Consider the following 24,062-nt stretch of genomic DNA (forward strand, 5'->3'; position numbering starts at 1 on the left):
TCAAGGATCCCAGTGGTCCCGGGCACTTGTTAGCGCTGATTAGAGATGAGGGTGGTGTCTAATTGATGCCACCCCTTCCCAAGACGGTCTGAGGGCAACGTGGCTGCGGCTGGTGTGGGCAGGAAACCTTGAAAGGGATGAAAAAGGAGGGGAGCAGGTGCGAGGCTACAAACACACTTGCAAGGGGCCTTAAAGTGCTTGGGGTTTTTTTTTTTTAGAAGGAAAATGGTGAGCAGCACAAAGCCCAGACCAAAGCGGGGAGCCTGTGTCCTGTTCCTCCCGCTGAGCAGCTTTACCGAGAGCCAGCGCAGCTCCGGCTGTGCGATTCCGAGGGGGTTTTCGCCGCTCAGGGCTGCAGCGGAGGGGGCTGGCCCCGCTCCCCGCGTAGGGCCGGGCCCGGGCCCAGCGGCCCCGCGCTCAGCGCGGTTAGGGCGGCGGGAGGCGCCCGCGCCCGCCCCGCTTCCCGCCGCCGCCGCGCGCCGCCCTCTGCCGGCCGCTGCCCGCCCGGGGCCCGGGCCTCGCCCCGGGTGGGGGTCCCGGCGCCCGCGGGGGGATCCGAGGGCAGCGGTGGTGGGGAGCCTGTTCCGGGGGGGGGGGCGGCCGAGGAGGAACGGCTTCTCTTCAGGCCCGGCGCCTCAGGCGAGCGCTCGCCGCAAGGCTGGATCCGCCCGGCGGGCTGCTCCTGGCAAAGCCTCCGTGGCCATAACGCACCAGCTCCTTTCCCTTCCTCATCCCCTGCAGACCACCGCTCCGCTTCCTCCCCGCCCTCCACCCCTGCTTTTTGGGAAGGGGTAGCGGTCACACACTTGGATAACCCCCCCTAAGCTGGGAAATGAGATTCTCCATGGGCTGGCCTGTTCCTGGAGAGACACTGAGGAGGGAAACCCCACGCTGCGGTTTTTTTTTTCCGACAGCTAGAAGGTATAAAATGTCGCCTGGCAGCAGGGTGCTTCCAGCTGACAGAAAATATCACCCCAAAGTCATGGGGTGGGGGGGGATCTATAACCCTGCACCACCTCTGCTGCTAAAAGCTCACCCAAGAAATGAATTGCAGTAACGAGTTCTTTCCAACAGCTGAAGGAAATGGTTGTTCAACTCCCATCTTCTGCTTTGCGAATATTTTGTAATCAGGGTCCTGATTCGGCAACGTACACGCGGAAAGGGGCAAGTGCTTGGCTTCCAGAATATCCCTGTGTGTATGCGCGCAGCTGAACTGGGGATCCTGTGCTCGGAGCACCCGGTTCCTCCATTAAGATGGGAGCAGTTATCATCATCTGGTTGCAAGGTTTTTTTGTTTTTTTTTTTCTTTAAGCAATGAAAATTTTCCTCAATTAAGCTGTTGATCAAGCAGCTGCAGCAAAATGCAGCTGGGTTGTCCCTGTTCCCCTCTGCTCTCAAGCACCTGGAACTCAAAAGCACCTAGGAAATGGGGCCAGAATGGAGGAAGGGAATGGGACTTTGGAATGTTTGCAGTACTGTGTAGCAAGGCGTGCTTGCATCCTGCTGGGCACAGCGGCTCAGCGCCCTCTACGAGGGCTGAGACCTTCCTCTCTATAAATGAATGGGGGTCATTGTGCTTAATATTAACTGCTGCAAATGTGGGCCATGAAAGTAGAATCACAGAATAGTTGCATAAAGTAGTTGCTCTGAAGTGGCCTGAAATGTTCAGGATCAGCTTTCTGGGAAATGCTGCTTATTAAGTCCTTCATGCCGAACTTGGGAAGCCACAAAAAAAAAACCCCAAAAGGATCTCCCCCCGCCCCTTGCCAGCCTGCTGGCGGAACGAGGTGAGGCTAGGCAGACTGGCAGGAACTCCTCTGCTTACTGGAGAGCACGCCAGCAGTAGGGGACGGGGGAGAGCGCCTGGAAGTCAGTGACATCTGCTGACAGCAGCAGTTGTGAGAGGCTGCAAGGGACGAGTGAGGGGAGAGAAAGGTAAGGAGGGGAACATCTGAGACTACAGATACAGCAGCGCAGGTGGGGCAGGGAAATGAAGACTGGAGCTCAGGGAATTGCACAGCACGCTGGTGACAAAGCAAAGGGAAATCCCAGGTCTTCTGTTTTCTAGGTGAGCCCTCTGAGCACCGAAACTTTTCCACTAGGGCAGAAAGAGGAGGAGTGGACGGAGTCTTGTTGCTTGGAGACTAGCAGTCTGTCATTCTTAAAATCAGTAGTTTGATCAGGATTCATCAGAACTGATGCCTGTTAGCAGGAACCAAGCAAGACGGATGCAAATTTTGTAACTCCTTTTCTTTTGGCAAGCTGTGAAGGTTTCTTCGGGATCTTCTGGCCTTTCGATTTTGATCCTGCCCAGGGGAAGGTAACCAAAACAATACCCTCTGGCATGTAGCACCTTGTGGTTCAAAGCAGCCTCGCAATCCTAACTAGATTACTCTTTAGCATGCTCCTCAGACACAGTATCTACCGCACTCGCAGCCTGAGGACATCCAAAGAGATTAAGTGACTTGCCTGAAGTCAGAGCAGCATCGCAGGGGTTAGAAGAACTTAAGTTTTCCTGCCTCCTTAAGCTCCAGCCACAGAGAGAGTTCCGAAGGATCGTGCTGAGCAGCTCAGCGTGACTTCATTTCTGCATGTCCTGAGCACCTCTGTCTGTAGAATAATTTTTGACCACCAAAGCAAAATGACTACGCCTTCACCAGAGATCAGCTGGGGGGCATCTGGAAGAGAAAATAAGAGAACATAAGAATGGGAGGTGAGTATCGATGCTGTGAAAGGCCAAACTATGGAGAGACTACTGAAAAAAAAATTACAATCTTCTTTTAATTGAGGCCAAGAGCTCATGGGAATAGCACAGGTATAAGAGGAGCAGGTGGAATTTAAGTGGAAAACAGAACCTGCTGCTTGTATCTTGTGCTTCTGTCTCAGCCAGACTGCCATGAGGTAGGGACTGGCAAGCCAGATGCAAGCCAGGCAGGTAACAAGGAAGACAGGTATTTAAGCCCCATCATGCTTTTTTGGACCTTCAAAAAGAGTGGTTACATACAGACCTCCGAGCAGAGCAGACTAGGAAAGCGAGTGAGCCCAGCCCAGGAGGTGTGGGAACACACTGCAAGCAGACAGAATGGGCAGCGTTGGAGCCGAGTGTCCGCGAGGACTCCCAAACACCGGCAGAAGCACCTGCAGAAAGAAGAACAAGGGACAGTAAACCGAGGGGTTAGGGAAATTGAAAGTGAGACAAAGAAACAACACCAGATGGAGCAAGAGGAACCAAGGCAAGCAGGGGGAGAGGAAGGCGGGAAGAGACTTCTTTGGAAGGTTAAGTGTGCATCTGTTTAGCTTGCCATGCGGAATATGCAGAGGTCTTGCTTTGCCTGCTCCCCTCCTTCTGGGAGGAGAGGTTTGAAATGAGAGGCACGTACTAAAGCACTGGGAGATCCTTAGGGCTGGGATGGAATCAGGATACACGACCGTCCCAGTACAGCTTCTAACAGCTGGCATCAGTCTGAAAGGAAGGTGGGAGCTGCAGCACGTGGATTTTGGCAGCGTCTGCTGCCGCATGATTTGGCCATGGAAAAAGAGAAAGAGAATCTTCTGAATTTCCAGAATTCTATCTTTCTGTGCAGAGGGCTGTGAGGAGAGCACGTGGCTGGCCGGGGCACTCTGGCACTAGGTCCCCACCACTGTCAGCACTCGCTGCTCTGTGGGTAATGCCAGACCCAGGGAAAGTGGTCCTGGAGGGACTGGGATACAGAGGTGGGACTCAGTTGGTCTGATTTGACAGGCACACTCCCCTTCCCGCCTCTCCAGGCTGCCACCTCTCTTCTGGAGGGGCTGGGGATGAACCGAGATTGGGGAAACTGACTGCAGGTAAAGGAGCGGAGCTGCGGGGTCCCATGCAGCCGTGCAAGGCAGCGCGATGGGTGTGCACCCACGGGCGCTCACAAGTGGTGTGCGTGCCAGGCGAGCTCAGGTGGCAGGTCTGCTGCTGGGGACAGGTTCTCTGGGGCACGGCAGGGTTGCTCAGGAAGATAAAGCTCCGCTGTAGGCGAGAGGATGAACACACAGCTGTGGCTTTGACGGGGTGCATCAGGCTGCAGGTTGGGGTACCAGGGCAACAGGGACCTAGTAAGAAGCAACGGGGAGAGCAGGATTAGAGAGACCTTAGAGACCTGTCTGGGAGATGCTGAGCGGGGGAGAGACTCGGAGGTGGCATCCAGAGAGCTCAGCCGTCAGGCTCCGCTCCGTCTGGCCCAGCTCTGGTGGGACGTAGCCTGGAGACAGCAGCAGCCAGAGCCTGGGGCTGGCCTGGCACTTCTGTGCCTCGGTTTTTTTTTTTTTTTTTTTTTTTTTTTTTCCTCTCCTCTGCATCGAGGACTGCCGCAGCCGTGGGCGGCAGAGGGAGGCCGGGCTGGCTGGGTCTGCGGGGCCTGCAGCTGAGGCAGGCCCTCCCCCGAGCGGGGCCGAGGCCTGGCTGGCTCCGCCGAGGCGGCGCAGGGCACCCCCGGACGGCGGGTGGGCCTCGGGCGGTGCGGAAAGCGCCGCAACGCCCAGTGCCGCGGGCCTGCCCCGCTCCGCCGGCCCGGCGGCCATCCGCGGCCCTAAGCAAGGCCAGGCCCCGGGCCCGCGGCGACCCGGAGGGCGGCGCCAGCTCCGCGCTCGGCCGCGGCGAGGCCCGGGGCGGCCCCCTGTCCGCCACCGTCCCACAATGCCCAGCGGCCCCGCCCCGCCCCGCTCTGCAAACGCGCATCCCAACACCCTCCCCCTCCCCCGCCACCGGCCAACCAAACTTGCGCTCCGGTTGGCCGCGGCGCCCCGCCTCTCCGGCTAGGCCCCGCCCCACCGTCCGACGCGCTCTCCCCACTGGCGCCGGCGGCTGTCAGTCAGCGCTTGTTTTCGGCGGTAGCGGGTTGGGTTGCGCCGGCTCGTCGCTGGCTCGGCGGGGCTGTGTGAGGAGGGAGCGGCGGGCGGCGCAGCCGGGCGAGGGCAGCGCGCTGAGGGGGGGGCGGCGGCGGCGCTAGGCCCGGCCGCAGGAGTCGGGGCCGAGGCCCGGGCCGGGCCGGCGCCGCGGAGGGAGGGTGGGGAGGGGAAGGAAGGGAAGGGGGCGCCGGGCCGGGCCGGGCCGGGCCGGGCTCCCGGCCGTGCGGAGAACGGTGATCGGTGCCGGGGGGGGGTGGGCGGGGGCGTCCCGACCGCGGCGCGACCATGACTCTGGAGTCCATGATGGCCTGTTGCCTGAGCGACGAGGTGAAGGAGTCGAAGCGCATCAACGCCGAGATCGAGAAGCAGCTGCGGAGGGACAAACGCGACGCCCGCCGCGAACTGAAGCTGCTGCTGTTGGGTGAGGAACGCGGGGGCCTCTGCCCGGCCCGGTCCGGTCCGGTCCGGCCCGCGGGGCCGCCGCTCCCGCCGCGGGGCCCGGCCCACCGGGGCGCTACCGCGGGGCTTGACAGGTCCGGGTGGCTGCGCGGCCCCGCCGCCGCGCCCCGGGCCTTGGCGGGGAGCGGGTGTGGCGGGGAAGCGGCGGGAGCCACAAGCCATCCCCGCCTCCGAGCCCTGCGCTCGGGGTGGCCTTCCTGTCCGCGCCGGGCCGGCCGCCTCATTGGCTGCCCTTTGTTTGTTTTTCATGATACGTTCTCTGTCAAAATGGATTTTGACATAAGCAGGAACTGTGCAAGCTGAAATTACTGGTTCTGAACGCAGGCACGCACGCGTGTGAAAATCGTCTCGAGGAAACGCTTCCCAGAGCATGCTGGCCTTTGTCGGTCTGTGAGAATTTCGCTGGTGGAGTCGATGCTTTTCGGTATTGTCGGGGAACTTCTGGGCTTTGCGTGAACGTTTGTGGGGGGGAAAAATTGGCCTCTGGCTCCTAAACCACAAGAGTTTAGGGTGGGGTGGGGGGCTGAGGTTAGGAGCTTGGCATAGTGAATCCAAAGGGAGACGGAGCAGCGAGAGCGCACGAGTTCTGCGTCTGATGAGGAAATGGCTACGGTGTTCAGCGTTGCCTTCAGACCCCAGCGTCACCTGTGCGGCGATAAGCACCTAGGTGTTCAGGTGGAAGCGCAGTGGTGTTCTGTGGCTGTGCGGATGGATAACTATTCCCTGTTCAGATAAGATTTATAGGGATGGCTAATCAGTTGCAGGAGCAGGCAGCTAAGGTTTCCGGCATTTAGGTCTTTCTTCTGCAGTGGGTTTGATGTTCGCATCCAGGTAGCCCCCAAATGAAACTTAAGTTGCAGTTTTCATGGGTGCTGTGGTTTATCATTGCTTGTGTGTTCTGCTTTGTGTCTTAAGTGCTGTAGCATCTCAAGCTGAAATAGGAAGCTGCTCTGATGGATTGAGCTTATTCAGCTGGGGTCTGCCATGAGTTGGCAATCTGTTAAGGTATGGGTGAGGAATTAGGGTGTCGTGGAAACAAACGTGGAACTTTACACAGGTGAAGTGAGGCCGTGTGTGCCCAGGTCCTTTCCAGGTGTCCAATACTGATGTTGTTGCACAGTAATGGTTTAGGATTCTCACCGTGAATCCTCGGTGATTAACATGTTGCTGTTCTTCGGGTGAAAGGTGAAATCGAGGGCTTGATGTTTGTGCTCTTTGAAGATGCTGTGTCAGTTTCTGTAAGGCTGCTTCTAGACTAGGGAACGTGTCTTTCTCACTGTCGTGCTTCCCTAAAGCAGTCCCGCAGAAACAGCTGTTTCAAAATAGGTTGGCACTATAGGATAGATCTGGGTTAAGAAGATCCCACTGGATCTGAAGATGTCTCTTCAGAAGGAATCCAAATTTCTCAAGAATCCTTTTCTGCTTTTCTAAAAGATAAAGTAAGGTTCAGCATCAGACTTATATTAAAAAAAAAAAAAGATCTGTATGAGGTGGTTAATATTGGATAAGCAACACTCCCAGTTTTAGGATGGTTTGCTGGATGCTTTTCACTGGATACAGCATTGCACATTGCCCGCCTTGAGCTGAGGCTCTTTAACTGCTGCCTGCAGAGATTTCTTCTGCCTTGCTCCTATTGCGTGCACTTCTTTACATTCACAAATATTAGCGATTGTATTGGTGAGAGAGCTTTCCCGAATCTCCCGAATTCTGCAGAGAGCCTGTGTGTGGAGGGAGTTTCTGCTTTGTGGAGACTGTGGTAGGTTTTTTTTGTCCCTGCATCTGGTGACAGTTAGCTTGTTGAGGCCTAAAATAGAAAGTTGGGGTGAAGAGTTACGGTGCTGATCGATTATGTACCTGGTAATAAGAAATTTGATTTGAAGCTATTGGACATTGCCCTCTGGTATAAAGTAGTCGTTTGTCTTTTTACCAGATGGGGAGAATATTTTATCCAAAAATTACTTGTGATTAAGCATGGGATACTGTTGGCTGAGTAATATGTTTACAAGTGCCTGTCAGGTATTTGGGAATTTTTAGTAACTTCTTGTAAACTCCGCTGCTTTCACGTGTTGACAAAAGAAATAGTGAATTCAGATTTTCTCCTTGTCTCAACGTTGTCATATTAAAAAAGGTTATTGTGCTCTCGTAAATGTAGAGACCATACCTACCAGAGCTTACCACGTTCTGGTGTAGTGCTGTTCTGGCCTAGGTAAAATCAAAAGGCACATTTTTTAAAAAAAAACAAAAACAAAAGAACAAAAAACCAAAGCCCCAAACCAAAAACCTCACCAGAAATGGGTGATGATGGAGTGACAGGAGGAGTCTGTGTTTGAACTTTTGAGTTCAGAAGTAAGTGAATGGCTGGTGCTGAGGTTTCTCTTAGGTTTTCATTATTGGAGTGCTTTGAAACACCACTTTTTTTTTTTTTTTTCTTCTTCTCAGTTTTGGTCGTTGTGGTAGAAGACGAGGAAGTATTTCTCACCACAGTGAGAGAAACCACAGAAGACTTAAGTTTCCAGTTCCCCCTCGCCCCCATTTATGGTGCAGCTTTCTGTTTGAGATGGAGACAGTTTGCTGCATGTTAATGATGTTTATAATGTTAATTTCTAACTACGCCGATATAATTTCTGTCAGTTCTTGGAGATGGGGAGAGTCTGTTTATTTTAAACATGCTGCTTTTAATTTGAGGATATTTATTTGTTTGCCTTTTCGCCTGGCACTATAAACGTGCGCAAGTGAGAATCTGCGTGTGAGTAGTAATCGTGTGTCGCGATGAATGAGATCCTGTGTTCCTAGATCCGTCTCCCAGTGTGAGGCGAGTACCTGGTGGTTCCGGTGGTGGCAGAAGCCAGGGCTGTGCCAGCATGCGTATTCCTAACTGCGGATCAGACGGACAGCGCTTAGGCGATACATTTTAGTTTTTCCTCTCGACAGTAGAGTGAACTGGGGTGCTGAATTAAAAAGAGCTGTCTTTTTTTAATCTATATTCTGCGTGTTGATAGCAAATTTTAGAAGATTGAACAGAAGTGCTCCCCGGAAGAGTCAGTGGTGTACATAGCCTCAGGCTGTTGGTCGCGGGGTGAAGCGTGGAGGTACGCTAAGCACGTGAGGACTTGACCCGCGTGTCCCCCCCACAGACGGTGCTGTGCATATAGAGGCTGGAAGTCGCTGGGTACTTTCCGTAATAGCAGTCGAATCATGAATTTAACGAGGCTGTGTAACGGATAGATGCTTTATCTGATGACGTTTTTCTCTCATACCTACCGTGTTAGAAAGTTCTCCCTGTCTCTTTCTATCATCTGTTGGCCTTCACGTGTTAAATGACGTGAAATTACGGCTTTCCTGGGGCCGTAAATGTGGGAGTGGGAGGACCTGCCCGAGTGACTGTGCAGGAAGCAGGCGCCGAAAGGGCTGGACTGTTTAATACGCTGGTACTGGTGTGTGTCTTGCCCTCCCAGCTCCTCGAAGATCCAGCTTCTCTGGGCCGGTAAACCATGCAATAAGGAACCAGTAGCGTTGCTGTCTGTTCGGGATCAAGACAGAGCACAGACAGCTGTGAGCAACATCCTCTGTTCTCCCTGTCCGTCGCTATTTTTAACTCCGTACTATCCAAAGGCTGCACACAGCATTAGAAGCATCTTGCCACAATGCCCGTTATCATTTCAGTCCTTAAAAGCAAACGTTATGTCTGCGCAGTGGTTTGGGATTCTAGGCAGGCGCACCAACTGGATTGTTCATGTCGGATAGATAGTTTCTTGAGCTCCGTTCTCCTTCAGAGCTGATTTTTCTGTTGTGTTCCCTTCTTTTCTGTGAAAAGACACGTGGGCTGTAAGGTAAAGAGCATCTTGTGGCAAATCACGGCAAAAGAAAATTTGCTTTTTACTGCGCAAGCAGGCTTCCCCCAGCCCGCTCGCCGTCATCTCGGCTCGCGGTACGTACCAACTCGGGAGCGCATCTGGGCCCTCTCCGGCTGGCGCTGTGATTGTAGCATCTCGCTGGAGTATCTGGGAATAGGTCAGGTGTGACGGACGAGGGCCTTTTGACGCAGAACGTGTGGGAGTGGCTGTAATGTGAGATTTGGAATAAGTACCGGAGCTGCTTTTGAAGGCTGCTGTTAAGGACAAGATGTCTTCCTTCTACGATGTTAGGTTCGTGGTGAGGATGAGCAGGACCACCCAGGCTGTCTTTTAAGAATCTAGAAGTGGCTAAAAAAAGTGATGGAAAGTAGCGTGTACTTTGGTGTAGCAACAGGGACGTTGGAGTATTGATGTTAGGTAGCAAGCATCGCTTGTGATGGCTTCTAACTCCCCCCCTCTCTCCCTTGCGTTCTGTAGGCACTGGAGAGAGCGGAAAAAGCACGTTCATTAAGCAAATGCGTATAATTCATGGCTCGGGCTACTCTGAAGAGGACAAAAAAGGCTTCACCAAGCTGGTGTACCAAAACATCTTCACTGCCATGCAGTCTATGATCAGGGCCATGGAAACCCTCAAGATTCTGTACAAATATGAGCAGAACAAGGTAAGTTTCGCACCATTTTTTGCCTGTGTCTTAAGGCAATGGGGTTTCCAGGGTTTGAATCCCAAGTCCTGTTTGTTTGCGTCCTTCTGTGTTGCGACCTCAACTGCTCAGAACTCTTTCCCATCAATGTTTTGCTCCAAAAGACTGCTTTTTATGACATTTTGCTGATATCCAACTTAACTTGGTTGCGTTAAGGGATGGAGCAACTTCCTCGGGGTGCTTTGTGCACTGGTCTGCATAGTGAGCGGTGCAAGGGACTGGGATATGATGTAGGGCGTAGGAGAGGTGTTCTCTTTGCTCATTTCAAGGATTTAGTGTTGTCAACCCTGTTGGGCTTTTCCTTGCATGAGTTACTGTTCACACCGGAACTGGTACTCATCACCGTTATGGCAATCCATCTTTTTTTTTTTTTTTTTTTTTCTGATTGATACCTGACCAAAGGTGCAAAACTTTCTTGAAGGATTTTGCTCTCAACCACAGAAGCATGATTAGAGTTGACGTCTGGCTTACTGATTTTGGGTCCAGGGATACATTTTTCAGCCAGATCTGGTCTAAATTATTTTAGTTTTTTTGGAGGAAGGGTGAAGATGTGCCAGGAAATTAGATTTTTTTTTGTGTGTGTGTGTTTTGCTTCTTTAATGCTTAGTACCTTAATATTTTTAGGTGAAATTGTATTTTATCTGTTCTGTCACTTGGAGCTGATTTTTAGTAACTGTTTATAGTGACTGGGTGGTGCACCAGGAATTCTGGAGTCGGAAGACTTTTTTTCCCTTTCGAGAGGTTCTGCAGTCTCAGTGATGAGAACAGGCAGGGTGTGTGGAAGCTTGCCTTACCTGGGGCACGGTGGAGGTGTTCTGATAGGTGTAATCTGCCACCTTTTACTTCTGATAATGTGTTTGGAACTTGGCTTTGGTTTTTGCTTTTCCTGGTATAGGTGGTATAGGCAAAAGCCCCTTCCTGTGGCAAGTGTGCTAATGATTTCGGAGAGCAGCTTGGTGTGGATAATAACCTCACGGGTGCCACGCACACTGTTGGAATGACTCTAGTCTTTCCTTTTCTTGTAGATTGTAGGGTGCGGCATTTTTATTTTTCTCTCTCAAAAGGGATCATGATTGAAGTACACCAAAACAATGTCTCTGTTGCTGTTCAAAATGAAGTTTAATTTTTTTTTTTTTTTTTTTAAGAAACCTGAGATAGCAACTCCTTATCCAACTGCAGTTGAACCTCTTCAGAAGTTGGGCAGCCTGTGGTTCTTCACAGTGAATGCTCTGCCTTGGAAACCACTGTGTTTCAAAACACCTGGTGATCTAATCATTGGTGGAAGCTGCTGCTGTTTTACAGCTTATTCTGTGAAGGAGCATACGATGCTTTGGGGGAATTTTGCTGAATTTCTACTATGTCTTAGGTGTAGAGTTTACCCGTTGTCCCTCTGGTCTTAGCAACCTGGTCCACAACCAGCATGTGCATCCTTGAAGTCAGAATGTAAAGATTTAGTTAATCAGAGAATTTTTTCCCTGCCTGTGACTAGTACCCCCTGCTCCTGACATGCTCCCCACCTCCTCCTTTTGTGGTTTTTTTTTTTTTTTTCTTTTCAATCTCCAGGCCAATGCAGTGCTGATCCGGGAAGTGGACATAGAGAAGGTCATGACATTTGAGCAGCCATATGTAAGTGCAATTAAAACATTGTGGAACGACCCTGGAATACAAGAGTGTTATGACAGGAGAAGAGAGTATCAGCTTTCCGACTCAGCTAAATAGTAAGTATATAATCACTGGTATGCACTGGTAGGTGGAAGTAATGGTCTAACAAATAATACCTGTCCAGTTTTTTTTATCAAAGTCTAGAGTTTGTTTCAAAGGGAAAGAACACTGCTGTAGATTTCACTTGTAGTTTGTTTAAAGTACCTTTTATCTTTTTTGTTGAGGCAGATGAGTCTTGTTAGTGTTGTAGACAAGCTGCGCGGTCTCTGCTGGCTGTGTGCATCGGGATAAAAATCCTAGGCATATGAGCGAGGCACTCTGCCTCTGTCAGCCAGAAGTATCCGTAGGAAAAACAAAGAAGAAAGAGCCATGGGAGCAGGTAACTCGTAATTTGTTTGAATCTGGCTCCAGAAAGGGAAAGAGCTTTGGAGATGGGGGAAGCTATGTCTATTTGGGGATAGATTTAGATCTGGAAATTCCTTACCTTTCTCTGCTTTTCATGAGTGTATTCTGGTGGGTGATAAAGCCAGTTGTTCACACATCTGCTTCTGGACATACCTGAGGTTTGAATCTCTGCCTTACGCTGTCTGTTGTTGGTCCTGTCTCTTAGGCAGCAGAAGCATTGCTCATTCTCTTCAGGTTTGTCCTTTGGCCTTCAGGTCTATATGGATGTGTAACTTAATGGATTTATTATTAACAGAAGCTGAGTCTGGTGACGTAGATTTGTTTATAGATAGAAAACCTTAGGTGAGACTTGATTCTGAAACATAAGTGCCCACTGTACTTAAACTTTCTCTGTAGTAAAGATTATCGACTCCATACAGGAGTCTGGAAGACAAAGTCCTCCAAAGGGGATGGCTGGTGAATTACTGGTCCCCCGAAGATGTATTCTGTTCTTTTTCCATGTCACATTTTAAATGATGAAGGTGACTTCAGACTTTCTTGTTATGTTAGGGAAAGACTAAACGTAGCAGTGTTTAAATCTGTATATTTACATGCTGCAACCTAAGGTAGTTTTTTTTTTCCATTGTGCTTCTTGTAGCTATCTTAGCGACGTGGATCGTATCGCTACCCCGGGATATCTACCAACTCAGCAAGATGTGCTACGGGTTAGAGTTCCTACAACCGGTATCATAGAGTACCCCTTTGACCTAGAGAATATTATCTTCAGGTACTGAAGGTGTATTCATGTTACAGCTGAACTGAGAGAGAACTGATCTGGTTTCAGGAAGGATGAGTGCTGGATTGCTTTAGCGTGTCCAAGTGCTTGGTGGAGAGACTGGAGTGGCCGTAGGTGCTGAGATATTATGCAGTTTCTGCTGATGGCTTCTCCTGTAATGGGGATGGTATCACATTTTCTTCTGATTGAGGGAAAACTCCAAGCTGAAGCATTGACTGTCACAAAAGAGAACGTACTTTTGAATCGGTGACACTTAAAGCCCGACTAACCGTCTTGGGGGAAGCAGCGTCCTTCCTGGGAAGGATTGCATTGCTGGCATCCGAGGCTGAGGTGGTGACTTGGGAGTGAACTGTTGGGGGATGAAGCTACCAAAGGCAGGAGGGGGAAGCTTGCTCTGGGCAGTGCTTAACTTGAAATATATTTCCCATTTAAGAGTGTTCAGCTCAAGCAACTTTCGCCACTTATTTCTCCTTCAGAAAGAGAGCACTTTTTGTGCAGAAATACTTCCTTGGAAGTATTTCTGGTGGAGACACCTCGTGTCTCCTTTCAGAGATGGTTTTCTGTGCCTACCCTGTGCGCTCAGGGTGACAACAAAGCTTGCTGCCTGTGCTGCCGCAGCAGTAGATAGCATTTGAAGGCTTAAGCCAGCAATTGAGCACGGCATAAAGGGCACAACGCTGTCTTTTGCAAAGCAATTTTCTCCCCTAGCCCTCTGGTACTCCATGCCCTTCTCTGTCCCAGTGCGGCCATTACAGGAGAGGAATAAAGAAGCCTGCACCCTCTCTCTGAAACCATTCCGTTACAGATGTACAGAAATTTACTCTCCCTGTGCTGGTTTGCTGACCTGTGAAATAAATACAGGGTTTTAGCAAAGGTGGACTGGGTGTGTTGCACTTTAGGTGAGCGACAAAATAATTTTAGCGTACTCTACAGGTGGGACTTAAAACTGAAGTGCGTAACTGTTAAGCAGCACGTTCTGAGAAAAGTTTAATAACTAAAGAGAGCTCTCTCTGCAAGAGAAGTTTCTAGGCAAACAGATGCTTTAATAAGAAGTAAAAATAGTTTGCTCATTTGACAGAGCAAAGTTTTGAAGGACTTCTCTTTTCAGACTCAGGGCTGCTACTTAGCAAACCAGAGCAGAACGCAGCTAAAAATGGTAATGCCGATATTTGGGATCTGAATTTGGTATCGCTCGCCTGTGGCCATCTCCTCTCTATGATACGTTTCTGAAACAGGATATTTCGTAAACTTGGTGGCTTTGTTAGCGAGGACGTATTGTTACATCCCCGTGCTGGGTTAACTTGAACGGTAAAGAGCCGCATTCGTTCTTATCATGTGCTGGTCCTTTGCGTTCAGACAGAGAACTGCAGCTGCCTCCGTGATACTGTATGTGTTTCTCTTCCTCAGGATGGTGGATGTGGGAGGTCAGAGATCAGAACGAAGGAAGTGGATCCATTGCTTTGAAAATGTGACTTCCATCATGTTTTTAGTAGCACTTAGCGAATATGACCAAGTTCTGGTGGAATCTGATAACGAGGTGAGCCAAAGCACGAGAACTCTGCAGGAGAGTGGAAGGAAAGGAGGAATGTCTGTCTTGGAGACTGGTACCAAGGTGGTTGGTGCTGAGTTGGATTAGCAAGTGTTATTGGTTTTGGCCTTCAGTTCTTCCTCTTGCAAAGGGAACATGAGCCTCGATGGGTCGTGATGTCCCTGAGAATGGAAAATGCACAGTGCATTCAAATCATCTGTCCTTCTCGAGTAATAGTGAAATACTCTGAAATTGCTGTGCTCTGTGTGACGGCACGCTTTTACAAATCGCCCGTTCCTCTTTTCCGCACCGAATTACTTTATGCTGTGACCGCTGTCTTGTTAGAGAGCGACTGGTCTCTTTGAAGGTGCAGTACTGAATTTTTGCACTTGCTAATAGATGAAAAAAATAGCATTCGGTAACAGCAGTTTCCTTTTCCTTTTCTCCTAAACAAAACGTGCTCACAAAGTATCGCGGCCAGTCCTCTCACATGACTGTCAAAGTATAAGATTGCTTTCAAGCCTTTTGATATGAAAGCTTTGCCTATTAAGTGAAGCTTGAGTCACTCAGATTTTGTATTTCCTTTACGTTTACCAGTGCAGCTTGAGCCAGAACCTAGCTGCGGCCCAAGTATTCTGTGTACAGTATCTGAGGTGCTGGATCGATACCGATCTGAGTACGTGTGCAGGTAGCAGAAAGCCATCTTGGCGCTTATTTGTGAAAACAAGGCTCTCTTTCTTATTTCAGAACCGGATGGAAGAGAGTAAAGCCCTCTTTCGAACCATTATCACTTATCCGTGGTTCCAAAACTCTTCTGTTATTCTCTTTCTCAACAAGAAAGATCTGTTGGAAGACAAGATCCTGTATTCCCACCTTGTTGACTATTTCCCGGAGTTTGATGGTGAGTGGTTTTTAAGAAGGAACACTCTATATCTAGAAGAAAGGGTGGAAGTGGTTTGGGTAGAATTTTGGGTGGGTTGTTTTTTGTTTTTTTTTTTTTTTTTTTTTTTTTTTTTTAAAGAAAACTCAGATCTAGAGATGGGGAGAGCATCTTAATCTGAGAAGGAATACCTACAACAATGAGAAAATGTCAGAAGAATGTCTCAATCACGTGTAGACAACTGGAATCCGATCGAATGATCGAATTATAAACCTCTCCTAGGTGAAGGATTATTCCCTCCCCCTCCCAATATGCACTTCAGAATATTAAATAATGGAAGTCTAACTTTCCTACCTGTATTCTTGTACATATGACACGTCCTATAAATGTGACAATTTGCTGGTATACTGGGCATTTTAACCTCTAGTCGAGAGGTGACTCGAATCCTTGTTTTGAGGAACTGACCAGCCAAATTCCCAGGTTGTTCAGATGACAGTGCTGAAAAATCTCGGGTAGCATGAAGTTCTTATTAGCGTGCCATCTGCAGTTGTGGAAAAAATATACCTGTGTGAAACAGAAATTCCCATCTGAAACAAAATTCCTTAGCCAAAGTAGCATTTCAGGCTCTTCAGCCGAGCGCGTTTAACGTTGGCTGGTGATACCTCCGTACAGGGCTGAAAATTATTTAAATAAAAGTAATGGAGAGTGAGATCAGGCAACACACTTCTTGCCATGCTATCAGCTATTAACTCTGCCGTTATGTGCTTTAAAAATACAGGGTAAAGGAAGAATTGCCATTTTGCAAATAGCTTTTTTTCTTTTAAGCGACTAATGAAATTGCTCCTGATGAGTTGTCCTCCCGCTTCTGGAGTTTCATGCCCCCTGCTGTCTGAAAGCACAAGCGGTCTGAAATGGTCGGTGGTGGAGAACACCACGTTTTTATAGCGGGCTGGTGAGCTTATCGGTCACGTAATGCGTACTTCTGATGTAACTTAGCTGGAGACACGATCGCAACATCAGGAAGGGTCATCTGCTTTGAGTTTTTTTTTCGTAGAAGTCTTTACTGTAGCTCCTCCAGGGATGCTGCGTGGCTTGTGACTGGGAGGTTGCCCATCAGAACACCTCCCAAAAGATGGTCCTTGCCACGGAGAATGTGACAACGCCAGTACTGTGAAAGAAATAGCAGTCAGTGACTCTCTTCTGAGGAGCTGTCAGCAATATGAAGTAAATACTGGCAAAAATTCCAGGTTTTGACTCCTGTGAGTTGACCAGCCGGTTAGGACAGACTGAAGATGACCCGTGTTTGCAGAACATCAGCTTGTGTCCTTCAGTGCGTAAGATCCATCTGTACATTAGGAAGAAATATACATCCCATCTCCGGAGGAGAGCGTTGTGTTAGGTATACCCAGCATCTGTCTCTGGCAAAATGCCTTTTGTAAGTTTTTGGTTAGATAACTGAAATGCATAAGGCACCTCAGCTCCTGAGACTTTCATGCAATAAATTATCTTAATTTCTTCTTTACAGCTCTGTAACCCCTAAGAGAAAAGCGCGCTAGCAGTTATTCTGATGGACTAAACTGGGGGGTGCACATCCATTAACTGGTTTCCTTATTTGCTCCCAGGCCCGCAGAGGGATGCACAGGCAGCCCGTGAGTTCATTCTCAAGATGTTTGTGGATTTAAATCCAGACAGCGATAAAATCATCTATTCTCACTTCACATGTGCCACAGACACGGAAAACATCCGGTTCGTGTTTGCAGCTGTCAAGGACACCATCCTACAGCTCAACCTGAAGGAGTACAACCTGGTTTGACCTGCTCTGCTCTTGGCCCCTTGAGAGGCTTCATTGTGAAGAAAAGACCAAAAAAAAAAAAAAAAAAAAAAAAAAGGAAATTTTAAATATGACAGGAAAAAAACATTTTAATTTTTGATGATGTAATGATTGCAAATTGTCTGATCTGTGGAGTGGCAAGTGCTCAGTGTTATCCTGGAGTCTCATGTCTCTGTCCACAGAGTAGTTGATTTCATATTTTTAACAAATTGCTTTTATTTCACAGTTAACGGGGATACACCTCATTTCTACAGCACCTTGCTTGCTTCTTAATTTTTGCCAAACAGCTAAGGCAGTCTCATCTTGAGCTTTCCTTTGTTGCTTAGCCACTTTCCCCCCACCCCCCCCACCCCTTTTCATTCCCATGGTATATATAGAAAAAAAAAAACTTTCCAGCTGAGATTGTGAATTCACTGGACTGTGGGAGTGCAGAATGCTACTGGTCCCTTTGCCTTGTGCTATAGGGTACCTCTGATGTAATTTGCTAATCCTGCTTGCCCCCCCCTTTCCTTTCCCTTCCCTTCCCCAGGACACGCTCCATGGTTCACTGTGATGAAATGTTGGGGAGGAGCGATTGCTCTCCAACTGTTGTGCAAAAAAAAAAAAAAAAAAAAAGAAAAAGGCAAAACAACAACTAAAAAAAGCCATCACTTTTCCATTCTTTATATGTTCTAGTTCTGAGATATTTTTTCTTATCAATTATAAAAGGTATGGAGACTGTGATTTTTTTTTTTTTTTTTTTTTTAAATTATTGATGTTCTATACATAGTTTGCTACGTGTTGCTGTATTTTGTTCATGGACTACAAATGATGGAAGCTCTTGGAGCAATAGCTGCTGAGCCTGGGGAAGTGCCTGACTGCAATTTTTCTTTTTTTTTTTTTTTTTTTTTATTTCATTTTGTTTTTTTTTTTTTCACACGCATACACACATCCCCCCCGCACCACAAGCGCATGCGTGCGCGCACAAGGCTCAATTTGCAGATTTGCAGAGAGAAACTGTTTTGTTGAGTAGACATCAAGCGAGTCACTTCTCTATGCAGCAGATTTCAAAATCACACGGAGTAATTGTGGCATTTAAACATCAGACTTTGGATTGGGAATCTTAGTCTCGTGCCACCCTCTAGTTCTTTCCTCGCTGCCGGTAGCAAACAAGCCTTGTTTGTTGCGTTTTGTGCCAGTGTGTTGAATGACTTTTGTAAGAATTCCTCAGTCCTGTCCAGCTTGCGGATTTCTTGAGAGGACCAGAGTTGGTGGGTGACAAACTTTGGGACATAGGTAGGGTTCTTACTTTAAAAGATCGAGGATAGCTCTTGGAGGGAGCGGCAATTCTCTCTCTCCTGTTTCTGCGTTCCCCTGAGGCACATGCTGCTGTGTTTCTCCGTCGAGGAGTACGGATCCTCTTTGGAAGACTTGCACACATCCTTGCTCCAGGGTGGATGCGATAATCAAGTTGCAGCAGCCACGGCCGGAGCACGCGGCTGCTGCGGAATCTGGAAAGCCCTGCAGTGGTTGCACTTTTGTTTAGCAGGAGAGTAGAGGCAGGGTTTACTGGTGCAGGCGGAAGGCAGAGCGGAAGCAGTTCTGGATTCTAGATGCCAAATGAAACTCCACTGAGCGGAAAGATGTGAAGCCGTTGCACCGTAGAGAGCTTTTTCCAGGAGCTGAGAGAAGTGAACAAACGCGCCGAAGACCCGGTGCCGGCCTGGAAGATAGCTACAGCGGCAAGGCAAGGAGCAGGAAGCAGGGAAATCTGACCCACCTCTGGACGCGTGTCGTTTAGCCATCACTAATGCTTCTGTTTCAATTCCAACAAGTAACGTTGGGTCCAAGTTCTCCGGATCAATTGGATTGCCCCCTTGAAGGCTAGCAGGCTGCCAGTAGATAAAGACTAAATGAGCTGCACTGTTGAAGGGGGCTGGTGATATTTTGTCTCTTTTGTAGACAGAGCACTACATCAGTGTTTTGCACAATGTGGAAGAGTAAATCCTAATTAAGATGCTTTGATCTAGAACACTAAAATACGAGGGACGTCCTTTGGAGTGATTATGTTCATCCGTCCCTCTTGTTTTCCGGAATAGCTGAGGAGAGGCTCTGTCGCGGAGCGCTAGAGAAGAGAGCAAGCTCTGCCAGGAGTTAGAGAGCTCAAGTTGGAACAGCAGCCATGGGACCAACAGCTGAAGAGCCAGTCTGGCTGAGTAGCGGTGCTGAGGGAAACGCAGCATCCCTTCAGACCAGCCATGCTCCGGACTGCATGTAACACTTGGGAGGAATGAGAGGGATTCCCATGTGTCAGACAGCTTTGCATCAATTTTACTGCTTTTTTTTTTTTTGTCTTTATGCTAAAATGATCCGTTTTGTAGAAACTGTCCTATAACGAGGAATTTATAATCATCATCATGTATTCGAAGTGCTGTTCATCTGAGGCAGATGGCAGCACCAGCCTTTTCCACTTCTGTGATCCTCTCGTAAATGGTTCACACTACAGCTATTGCCAGGACCAGCCTGGCACTCAGATACACAGGTTCTTGGAAATAACTTCCCAGAAGTTTGTTTTTCCAAGGTGAATGATGGTGGTACTTCCACTTGAATCAGAAAACCCTTTTTTTAAATTTTTTTTTACATTTTTTTTTTTTTTTTTTAATATCCTCCCCTCTTTAAGAGCTGCTGCCCTGGCACAGGAGGAGGGATCTTGGCTTCTGGCTCTTGCGGAGTGAATCTGCGTTGTCGTGGGGAACGGAGGGAGGCTACGGGCACGGGGACTTAGGCGTGTGCTGTCCCTTACGGAGCAGCTGCTCGCTGTAGCTGCCGCCTGATAACTCAATTTGTGTCATGATTATTGCAAAGGGAAGGGGAGAACATGACGCGAGTTCCTGAAACCTCATTCTGAATTAGGGGAGGAACGGGTCAGACTTGGACACGTCGTCTGGAGCTGTCTGTGGACTGTATCATGCATGAGAAGACAGCAGCGTTACCTGCGCTTTTCTTAGCGACCAGTAGCTTGTGCGCCTCCAGCTCGGCCAGCGAAGTGTTCCTGCAGAACTGGTTTGTGTCTCTGTTGGCTGCCCTTTGGCAAATCCCTGCCCTAGCGAAAGTGCCAAACCTGAAACCAAATTTGCCTATCTCGTATTTTCGGAAAGCAAGGCCAGTCAGAATTTTCTGCAGGTTGAGACAACAGATTGACCTTCAGAAAGGAGGTGGAATTGGGTTCTTGGAGAGAATCTAGACTCTCGAGTCTGAGGAAGCGGTCTCTTGGCTAACCTCTGCTCCTTGTGCACTTTTAATATTAGTTCTGCTGAAGAAACCAACGTCCTTTGAAGCAGTTTGAAACTTCAAGTCGGTGAGGAGAGGACCATCCCATTTCTTTGCACCGTTCTGTGTGGAATTGGCTACCTGGTGAGCAACAGCCCCTTCCCGCTTCAGCGTGTCGGATAGCTCCTGCCCCTCCTGCCTGTCCCCCCTTCTCCTAGAGTTGGATTCTTTGGTCTCTTGTTGTTGCTTCCTAGCAATGTCGGCCTTGCGTTCAACTATGGTTTTTTTTTTCATGTGTTTTATTGTGGGTTATTATTATTATTATTTTTTTTTTTAAAGTACTTCCGGAGTGTGCTGACCATTGTATTGTACTGTACAGAGCCCGGGTTGTTAGAGTCCAGCAGAGATCAAGTGTGTTACGCAGCACCCAGTTTTCTAAGAGTATGGTTTGTGCCAATGCCCCTTCTTTAGTAGTGCCAGAGACTCTTTACAAGTGCCAATGTGGTGGAAATTCTTTGGTTATACTTGTATATTATAGGATCCTGATTTAAGACAATTTAAACATTATCCTATTTAAAAAGATACTATATAAAATGCTGTTTTTAAACCTTGTCATTTGCAATGCATGTATTGTTGTGCGTGTTGGGGTGGGGGGAGGGAAGAGGGTAGGGGAAAGGAGTTTCTGAATAAGATGCCCAGTGTCAGGATCTATTCAGGCTCCAAACTGTCTCATTCCAGTCCAGGAGTGCGATTGTTTCTTGGAATGATCCCACTCTGACTGCTGGGCAACAACCCTTATTACAGAAATATCTGATGGAAATTGATTTTCATATCTTTCTCCTGAAATAAATTCTCTGTTTGAAATTGGAATAAATTTTGTTCCTAAAAGCCGTGGTGGTCGTGCATGCGTTTTTTCACTCCTGTCCCTCCTCTTCGGGTTGGCTGCACGACTTCCGTATCCTGTGGGAACTGCATCCGATGGAAGCACGCTCCTGGCTAGCAGTGTCGGAAGATCAGGACTCTGAAGCACAGAAACAACACGTGTTCTGGAAAACACAAGGTATAATGTGCAATAACTATATAACGTGCCCGTTGCAGGCACGTTTCCTGCAGGACCTATGTTGGTGGGACCAGACCTGCTTCCAGTCACGTTCGTTAGCAACACGGACTGAAATAAGAAACACGGCTTAAATGTCTCCCTTTAAGGATGGATGATTGTGAAAGCTTTCACAAAGGTGTTTCCTGGGATGGAGTTCCTGAATTTATTTCTCCTTCCCTGGGATTGTTCCCCAGGAATTTCAGATTCGATCAGCTGGGAGCGGGTAGAGATGTTTGACTTCCCCTGTGTAGGGTTTGCTGTGTTTTCCGGAAGCTGCAGCCGAGGACATTCTGCTCCCTTCTGTGTCATTTAACGCCAAGGTGAAGCTGCAGGTACCGGCCAGCCAGAGATGCGGTGTTCTGTCTTGACCGGGGGGATCGCGCCGATCTGGCCGGTAGAATACTGCCAGCTGTTTGTGTCATGGATGTTTTCTGGTGAAGGATGAACGTGCGTCGCTTTTCCCGGTCGCTCTGTGTCCTCACCAGCTGGAAAGCATGAAATAGTAGCTGGAAGCAGCGTGTTTGATTTGTTGCTTTCTTCCTTCAGCTCCGTATGTGTCAAGTGTTGTGCCATTCTTTGCAAAGAGCGTATAATAACGCTCCGTTTAAATAAAGCAGAGACCGATTCAGACTGGAAAAGTCTTCAAACTAATGCCCGGTGTTCCCAGCTGACTGCGAGAAGGCCTCGTGCTTTGCCCTTCTACAGCCTCCGGCCGTGACGTGTGTGCACGTTGCCCGGACCCTCTGCAGGCGTGCAGCACGGGTGCGTTGCAGCTCGTTCGCCGTCTCTGCAGGAGCTTGGGTCCCTGCCCGCCTTGGAGCGGCCCGGGGAAAGGGGCAGCTGGAGCAGCAGCCGATGTATCCACAGGGTTTGCTCGCAGCTGCTGTCTTTCCCAAGGGCCCCTCAAAGCACAGACTGGTTAAATGGTTTCCAGCAAGATGGCAAACTCTCAGCGTCCAGCTCCGCAGCTCGGGCCCTTAACGCCTTTGTCCTGCGCAGGATGTACCCTGTCCCACAAGGAGAGGCCTCGGGAACCCAGGAGTGACCGCGGCACAGAGCAGCCTGCTGCTGCCCGGGCGATTCCTTTGCCTGTGTCCTGCTCTTAAGGGACTCCCGGGAAAAGGGAGTGGGCTAAACCGGGCGGTGGGCCAGGTGAGTTTTCTGGTGAGGTGTCCTGGCCCAGGGACCGGGGTGTTGTCAGTGCTGCAAGTCACTTCCAACCTGGCCCTTGGATGTCACCGCCAACACCAGCGCGGGTCCTGGGGATTATGTACGTAGGTGGGCCCAGACATTAATCACAGGATCGATCACAGGATGGTTTGGGTGGGAAGGGACCGTTAAGGCCCACCCAGCCCAACCCCCCTGCCAGGAGCAGGGACATCTCCAACCAGATCAGGTTGCTCAGAGCCCCGGCCAACCTGGCCTTTCCAGGGATGGGGCATCCACCACCTCTCTGGGCAACCTGGGACAGTGCTCCACCACCCTCAGTGTGAGAAGTTTTTCCCAATATCTGATCTGAGTGTACCTCCCTCTGTTTTGAAACCATCACCCCTCGTCCTGTCACAACAGGCCCCCCTGAAGAGTTTCTCCCCATTTTTATGGAAATCAATTTCCTCCTTCTTCTGCAGGGGATTTTTTAATAGGAAAAGAGGGCAAAGAAGAGAGAATTTGGGGTCCTGCCTCCCGTGTCGTTGCCTGCTTTTGTCACACCTAGCCGTCGCTGTGCTAAGCTCCAGCTGGACCCCTCTGCTCTGCTCTGGTGAGACCCCACCTGCAGCACTGCGTCCAGCTCTGGAGCCCCCAACATCAGAAGGACATGGACCAGCTGGAGAGGGTCCAGAGGAGGCCACGCAGATGCTGAGAGGGCTGGAGCAGCTCTGCTGTGAGGCCAGGCTGAGAGAGCTGGGGCTGTTCAGCCTGGAGAAGAGGAGGCTCCGGGGAGACCTGAGAGCGGCTCCCAGTGCCCAAAGGGGGCTGCAGGGAAGGTGGGGAGAGACTCTTCAGCAGGGCCTGGTGTGACAGGACGAGGGGTGATGGTTTCAAAATAGAGGGAGGTACATTCAGATCAGATATTAGGAATTTTTTTTTTACACTGAGAGTGGTGGCACGCTGGCCCAGGTTGCCCAGAGAGGCAGTGGATGCCCCGTCCCTGGAAACGTTCCAGGCCAGGTTGGCTGGAGCTCTGAGCAACCTGATCTGGTTGGAGATGTCCCTGCTCCTGGCAGGGGGGTTGGACTAGATGACCCTTGAAGGTCCCTTCCAATCCAAACCAGTCTATGATCAAGGGTAGAACACGGAAATCGCTAGTTCCTCCATTCCAGAAGCCAATATCTGCTGGTGTTTTTAAAAAAAAGCCTTTATGGTTACGTGTGTCCCTGCAGACAAAAGAACTGATGGGAAGCAGTCAGGATGGAAATGAAGGTTCCCAGAAACCACCTTGGACAAAATCTTCCTCCTTCTTTCTCTGGTTTGTAAAGCTAGTTGAAAATAAACTGTACGTGTGGTCTCCTGTCCATGATATCTCAGTGGGTTCCCAGCAAAAGCTCGCACCATTAGCAGTTTCTGAAACAAACTCTTGTCCTACCAGTTCAGTATAGCTGTCTTTGAGCTGTTTATCTTCTGTGACGCAGTCTGATCAGGAATTTAAGCCTCTGCAAGCAATATTTGTGACATCTCTATCACCTTGAGTTGAGAACTCGTGGCTTCTGAAGAGTTTTCATAGCTCCCACACTGGACTGTAT

General features: G+C 49.3%; 1 protein-coding gene and 1 long non-coding RNA gene across 4 annotated transcripts; one reads left to right on the top strand and one right to left on the bottom strand.

Annotated features, from left to right (window-relative positions):
• Positions 1–1,350: 1,350 nt before the first annotated feature.
• On the bottom strand, positions 1,351–4,633 carry LOC147597569 (uncharacterized). Its single transcript, XR_015261144.1, has 4 exons — positions 3,904–4,633; positions 3,381–3,463; positions 3,009–3,138; positions 1,351–2,678 (listed from the first exon to the last, which is right to left on the bottom strand). It is a non-coding gene; the product is annotated as an uncharacterized LOC147597569 (long non-coding RNA).
• A 500-nt stretch (positions 4,634–5,133) lies between these two features.
• Positions 5,134–21,113, top strand: LOC104483865 (guanine nucleotide-binding protein subunit alpha-11). Of its 3 annotated transcripts, none has more exons than XM_086767200.1 (8): positions 5,161–5,299; positions 5,662–5,761; positions 9,669–9,853; positions 11,456–11,610; positions 12,597–12,725; positions 14,142–14,271; positions 15,010–15,163; positions 16,765–21,113. In XM_086767200.1, exons 2-8 carry the CDS (start codon positions 5,752–5,754, stop codon positions 16,953–16,955), a joined length of 954 nt encoding a protein of 317 aa, XP_086623326.1. In that variant the 5' UTR covers positions 5,161–5,299; positions 5,662–5,751; the 3' UTR covers positions 16,956–21,113. The 3 variants fall into 3 exon arrangements, with proteins under 3 accessions (XP_086623325.1, XP_086623326.1, XP_086623327.1); XM_086767201.1 differs by having other exon boundaries at positions 5,170–5,299; positions 5,625–5,761; XM_086767199.1 differs by lacking the exon at positions 5,662–5,761 and having other exon boundaries at positions 5,134–5,299.
• Positions 21,114–24,062: the final 2,949 nt, after the last annotated feature.

This window comes from Chlamydotis macqueenii, chromosome 26 (assembly GCF_036417535.1).
Source record: "Chlamydotis macqueenii isolate bChlMac1 chromosome 26, bChlMac1.mat, whole genome shotgun sequence".
Classification (NCBI taxonomy): Eukaryota; Metazoa; Chordata; class Aves; order Otidiformes; family Otididae; genus Chlamydotis; species Chlamydotis macqueenii.

What these genes read in the sequence shown, in the direction of transcription:
- LOC104483865 (XM_086767199.1), top strand. Translation starts at nt 5,164, where the DNA reads ATGACTCTGGAGTCCATGATGGCCTGTTGCCTGAGCGACGAGGTGAAG. An exon ending in CTTTCCGACTCAGCTAAATA is followed by an intron (nt 11,611 to 12,596) that starts GTAAGTATATAA and finishes TGCTTCTTGTAG; the next exon opens with CTATCTTAGCGACGTGGATC. An exon ending in TGGTGGAATCTGATAACGAG is followed by an intron (nt 14,272 to 15,009) that starts GTGAGCCAAAGC and finishes TTCTTATTTCAG; the next exon opens with AACCGGATGGAAGAGAGTAA.